At 39.0% G+C, this 6,000-nt stretch overlaps 1 protein-coding gene across 5 annotated transcripts in view; it reads left to right on the forward strand.

The window, feature by feature from the left end:
• The window catches only part of GAREM1 (GRB2 associated regulator of MAPK1 subtype 1), a 204,256-nt gene extending 198,547 nt beyond the window's left edge, over positions 1 to 5,709 (forward strand). For 4 of the 5 annotated variants that reach the window (XM_017874077.1, XM_017874079.1, XM_017874080.1 and 1 more), the window contains one exon: positions 462 to 5,709. In XM_017874077.1, the coding sequence (XP_017729566.1) occupies positions 462 to 1,359 (898 nt within the window). In that variant the 3' untranslated portion in view covers positions 1,360 to 5,709. The remainder of the gene's footprint in view (positions 1 to 461) is intronic. The other variant, XM_017874078.1, reaches the window with a different exon arrangement.
• The last annotated feature ends 291 nt before the right edge of the window (positions 5,710 to 6,000 follow it).

Here is a 6,000-nt window from a genome sequence, read left to right on the forward strand (position 1 = left end):
CTTTTGGATGGAAATAGAGTCACAGGTGATGTGATGCCATCATGTCACTGTAGCGCAAGCATGACAAGCATGCGCCACCCATTTACTATTCTCTCACTCTACCCTCGCTCACTGCAGACATCGTTCATCAATCATGGCACCTGTTGGTGCAGAGCCTACACATGACTTAATAATTTTTCTCATCATAAAGACCCAGGCACCTATTAACAGTGATTTTCTTACTAGCTGAAATACTTATTTTATCTCCACTGTAGCATTTTAAATCATTATGTACATATCTACAATTACCAATGTATTTTATTAAAGATTCTTTAAAAAAAAAAACAGTGAAGTTACCAGGAACTTTATTGAATTCAAAACTAACTGCACTTTTCTATTCAGCAGTAACATCTATAAATAACAAAAGCCTTGGGATTTGGCTTTTTTCTTGTAACTGGTTTCTTTGTGTGTTTGCTTTTAAGCAGCGTCACTAAAACTGACACAAGTCCTTCTGAAAGCGCTCCTGTTTCCTGCTATCCATGTAACCGAGTGAAAACTGATTCTGTGGACCTGAAATCCCCATTTGGAAGTCCTTCTGCTGAAGCTGTGTCCTCTCGGCTCTCATGGCCTAATCATTATTTGGGAGCATCAGAGAGCCAGACCAGGAGTGACTTCCTTCTGGATCCAAGCAGGAGTTATAGTTACCCTAGACAAAAGACGCCAGGCACACCAAAGAGAAACTGCCCAGCACCTTTTGATTTTGATGGCTGTGAGCTCTTGTCCAGCCCCTCTAGCTCAGTCACTGCAGAATTCAGTAGCAGCGTCTCTGGTTGTCCCAAGTCAGCCAGCTACTCTCTGGAGAGTACAGATATGAAAACTCTTGCAGCTGGTGTGACAAAGCAGAGTACTTCATGCCCTGCCTTACCCCCCAGGGCTCCAAAACTAGTAGAAGAGAAGGTCGCCTCTGAAACATCTCCTTTGCCTCTGAAAATTGATGGTGCTGAGGAAGACCCCAAGTCTGGGTCACCAGATCTTTCTGAGGACCAGTATTTTGTTAAAAAGGGCATGCAGGACATCTTCTCTGCCTCCTACCCTTTCTCATCTCCGCTCCACCTCCAGCTGGCCCCCAGATCCTGTGGCGACGGTTCCCCGTGGCAGCCACCGGCTGACCTATCAGGACTCTCTATAGAGGAAGTGGCCAAGTCACTACGGTTCATTGGTTTGTCCGAAGATGTCATATCATTCTTTGTTACTGAAAAGATTGATGGGAACCTGCTTGTTCAGCTAACGGAAGAAATCCTCTCAGAGGATTTCAAATTGAGCAAACTGCAGGTGAAGAAGATAATGCAGTTCATTAATGGCTGGAGGCCCAAAATATAGCCAAATAACCCTCAGCCAGCATGGAACAAAACTGATCAATGCGTGTGCTAGAAGGGGTGGGCTGGGACACAATTTCATGTTTTTGCACTAAAAACCTTCTCTGTAAATAGGGATAAGAGAAACTCTTACTATGCAGATTACGTTTTTGAATGGTGAACAGGCTATTTTGTACATCAATAAAAATGCTGTACAGAACACTTGGAGGTGTGCCTTGTACGTCACTCAACAAACACTCAGCAGCTGCTAACAGAAAAAAAGGCATGTGCAGAGAAGTCATTCTTACCCAAGTAGGTTTATGCGAGAAGGTATGATATTTATTACAAAACAGCCAAAGCTGAAAGACATAAAAATCTTTAAAAAAAAAAAAAAAAAAAAAAAAAAAAAAAAAAAAAAAAAAAAAAAAAACACTTTGAACAACAATTCCCTTCTTTCGGGAGGGTTGACTTTAGACAATTAACTATGTTCTGTGCTCCGTCGTTCAGATTGCTTCATGCTAATTGTTTTACTCTTGTGCCTGCAAATGTTAGTGATATGAATTGACACTTTAATGTTATATGCTTGGTGGGGATCTTTTTATGGCAAGGCATTTTCCAAAAGTCATGTGTTGATAAAGGGATATATGTTGTCCTTAGAAATCACACAAATCATGACCACAATAATTTATCTGTAACTGCTGCTAATTTTACTGAGCAGAGAAAAAATAATATACATATATAAACATGTATAGATGCATACACAATACACCCGAATATGTTTTACACATAATTTTGATTCTGATATTTTAGGTAACATCTGTTCACTTTTAAATAATCCGTTGAGGTTTGGGGACTGTTACCTACATTGATTCTCTTAGGAATAGTGGACAGAATGACTCCAAAGATTCTCAGAACCCTGTCACTTGAAGCTCAGTCTTATTTGGGTTCATCACTGAAAACTTAGAACAAGTCAGTAAAGAGTCCTGTATTGAAGGATTAAGTTTGAGTTTAAGCCCACTCACTGCAGGGCTGGTTTTTGCATGTAATACTCCCATGACATCTGCGGAAATGACAGTTTCTGTTGAATTATAATTCTCAGGTTTGAGGGTCTCCTTCCCCTGGTGTCTGATGACGAGAGGTCTGAAGAGCATTTGTCAGCATGCATTAGCCTTTCTCAACCTTCATGCTTTACGAGAGCTCAGAAATCAGACGCACCAGCCTTTCCTATTATATATGCCACATCTGTTGAGTATTTTTAAAATACCAAGAAGAGGACTTGTTTATTTCATAAACCACTTCTTCCCTCTCTTTCAAAGAAAATACATTATTACCATACTTTTACATTAGTCTCAGAATTTTTGCTAAATATGATTAAGTATTCCAAAATATAATGGCATCATCATTATTCTTTTTTAGAGAATATACATCTGAGGATTGTGTTAGTTCTCAGAGCAAGGCATCATCTACCCCCCTGCACCCCAGAGTCTGGCCCCAGATTCCAGATGTGCGGACAGCCCATGACCGAGGTGCACACTGTGCCCTCTTGAATAGGAAGGTCAGCCAGCGAGGCGGCAGCAAAACTTGCAGGATGGACTTACATCTTATCATCTCTTCCTGCTACCAAAATAAAAAAATAAATTGAAAGACAAGACCCACCAGTCTAGTTTTGTACATCTGTGAAACGTGTCTCTATTTCTTGGCATTAGAAGAAAGATACTTTTAATCCATATCATGGTTTAGAGTTGAGGTGAATTGATACCTAATTTTCCATGTTAGATCTAATTTTCCATCTTAGATCTGCTTTATCAAAAAAAGTATTTTTTTCTCCTAACAGGGCTCCCAAAATGTAAATACTATAGGCAAAAAGAATACCCTGTAAAATTCTCACACTGGAGCACCTCTTCAAAAGTCACTGACAAGTGGATGAGGAAGTGTCTGGTACTGCGCTCACAGGACTTGAGACCCATGAGGCTTTCGTATTCTGAAAGCATCCTTCTGTGTGAGGGGGACTGCCTCCCTTAGGAAAGTAAATCTCTCAGAACTTCTTTTTAAAATAAAAACAGACAAGAATGCAGTTACTAAGCTGCGAGTTTTCATTGGCAAACCTAGCTGAATCCGTTTGAAAATACTTAACACTTAGACACAATTCTCAAATTCAGGAAGAAGGAACAGGGTTGGTTTGGGTTTACTATGAAGGTTGCCTCACAAAAACAACGGACTCCTTTTAGTGTTTTTTGTTTTATTTTCTTTCTGTAAAACTTTACACAAAATAGGGTTTTAAATTATTTTTGCTTGTTTGGGACTTGGCGTATTTTTGTCAGGTTTATATTGATTGGCAATGCGGCGACTCCTTGAGGGCAGGGACTGTGGCCTTTGGTTCACTTATGCATGAAACAGTCTAGTATCACTCTACAGTGCTGAGTAAAAGACACAGCCCCTGCCCTCTTGGAGATCATATTGTTTATATTTGAAATCTCAGTTGCCAAGAGTATGTATGTGTGGGTAAGAAAGATGTGAAGTCCTCTGGGCAGCTGGGTATATGGAGAATTACATGTGTCCTGTCTTTAAAATATCAGCCTCTATTAAGGGGTACAGAACACCCCAAGATCACTAAAACTTGGAATGTGTTGGAGGCAGAAAGTATCTCTCTCATTGCCTAGTGTTGTTGTTTTTTTGTTTTTTTTTACTGACCTGGAATTCTTTTAATTGTAATAAATATCTTCTGTCATCTCTAAAAGCCACAAATAAATGAAATTGCCATTCCTAAGCCGAGCACCTGTCTATGAAGGACCTTGGCGCCCTGACTAGACAAAGCATTCATAACTCCAAGAGAATCCTGACAAGATATGCAAAGCAGGGATAATAAGGAGACAGCAGAAAAGTGATGCCCAGAGATCCACACACAGAACCTTTCTAACCAACCAGGTCAAGGCTTATCATCTTATCTCCTCTGGCAGGTCCCCTATAGTCAAAAGAGAGGAAGTGTCTGTCTAAACAAGACCCTTTTGGGTCCTTAGATTCATGGCAAAAATCATCATGGCCCCCATCAGAAAAGAAAATCAGCAATAAACCAAGCCAAGCAGCTAAAATGTATAATGTGGACCTGACTCATGTTGGGAGGCAGAATTCAAACACTCACAGATCAGTCTTGCAAGTTTTCTCTTCTTTAAGTTGAGCTGCTCAACTTTATGAACTGTGAAATTTCCTTACATTCTTTCAGCCCACATATATCATTGCAGTTTATGAAGTTGCAGCGGACTGCCCATTCAGCTAAATTGCAGTGTTTATTCTTGTCTCATGTCGAAATCTAACAATCTTATAGGAAATATTATGACAGTCCATTCCAACTGTTTTCAGACACATGCACAAACAGTCTCTGCTCACATTCCACAGCCACCTGCATGTTATCCATACAGCTCCCTGAGAAGTCCAGGGATGGGAGGCGGGGTGTGGAAGGATGGAGGGTCTTTCATTTTCTAAACACTTTGTGTAAGTCACTACTCATCGTGCCTAGCAAGTATAAGATTAACATTTTGAATAACCAACTGGAAAACAAATAATCCTCTGAAGAACCTAGTGAACTGTTCAAAGGAAATTTTAATTTCAGTCTACCAGAAAAGTTAAATCTGTTGTTGGACATAGGAGGTTTTCAGAAACATGCCTCTTTTATCAATTTCCACTATCTTTCAAGTTACCTAAAGGCACCAGGCTGCTTGAGCAAGAAGAATAAAAGGCCTAGAGTGCAAATTATGTGAAGTAGAGCTTTTAGATTGTGGGATTGTAATAATATGGGATGCTCATGCTCACATCATGTTAAATCACACCGTTTAGTCTTCAAAACTTGGTGTTTTAAAATGTGTCTCATTGTGATAGCCAGAAACAAGGAATAAATGTGATTTCAGTTTAAACTGTATACAAATATCTTCTGTAATTTTGCTGCTCTAATTTTTAGGCTATAAATTTTGTAATAGAGCTTATCAAATTGCGAATTTCCTTTGTTTACAATCTCATGTAGTAGGGCTCAGATAATTTCTTAGCTATAGCTATAAACCTTTTCTCCCACTCTCATATTAAGTTTCATTTAAAATATTTAAGCTAAGCCTAAAAATTGAAATCAGTTAAGAATTTGGAGAGTTTATCTTAAATGGAAATGGTGTATTCTTTTCAAAGAATTTTGTAACCGTCTTTACAGTTTCTTTGCTTGGAAAACTTGGGTTGTTAACTATGAGTTAACAGTTGCATTACTTTCCAAAACATTATCTAATGGGCCCAATGTGTACCTCAAGATAAACACAGTATGTTATGTCTAAAAATTTCATTGTCTGTTGATTTAAATGGTTCTGAGATGTCTCTAATAAAGAAATTTTCAAAGTTGCTTTTCTTGCAGTTGTTCCTAAGTGGTCAGACCTAGTGCATAGTTTTCCAAGGACTTGTTTCCCATCCTCACTTAGGAGTAGGGAATTTGGAGGGAGTCTCAATACTGCAAGTCCATTCTGTATTAATAAGAGATGGAAGACTGTGGCTATTGTGCGTAGTCCGAAGATGCAGGTAACTAGGTAACTTGATGGCGTACAGAGAATCCAGTACCTGTGTGGTCAGGAGATAGCACAGAAGATGAAATAGATGAACTGGTGAGCACAAAAAAAAAAAAAAAAAAAAAAAAAAA

Source organism: Rhinopithecus bieti, unplaced genomic scaffold, assembly GCF_001698545.2.
Source record: "Rhinopithecus bieti isolate Rb0 unplaced genomic scaffold, ASM169854v2 scaffold_5260, whole genome shotgun sequence".
Classification (NCBI taxonomy): Eukaryota; Metazoa; Chordata; class Mammalia; order Primates; family Cercopithecidae; genus Rhinopithecus; species Rhinopithecus bieti.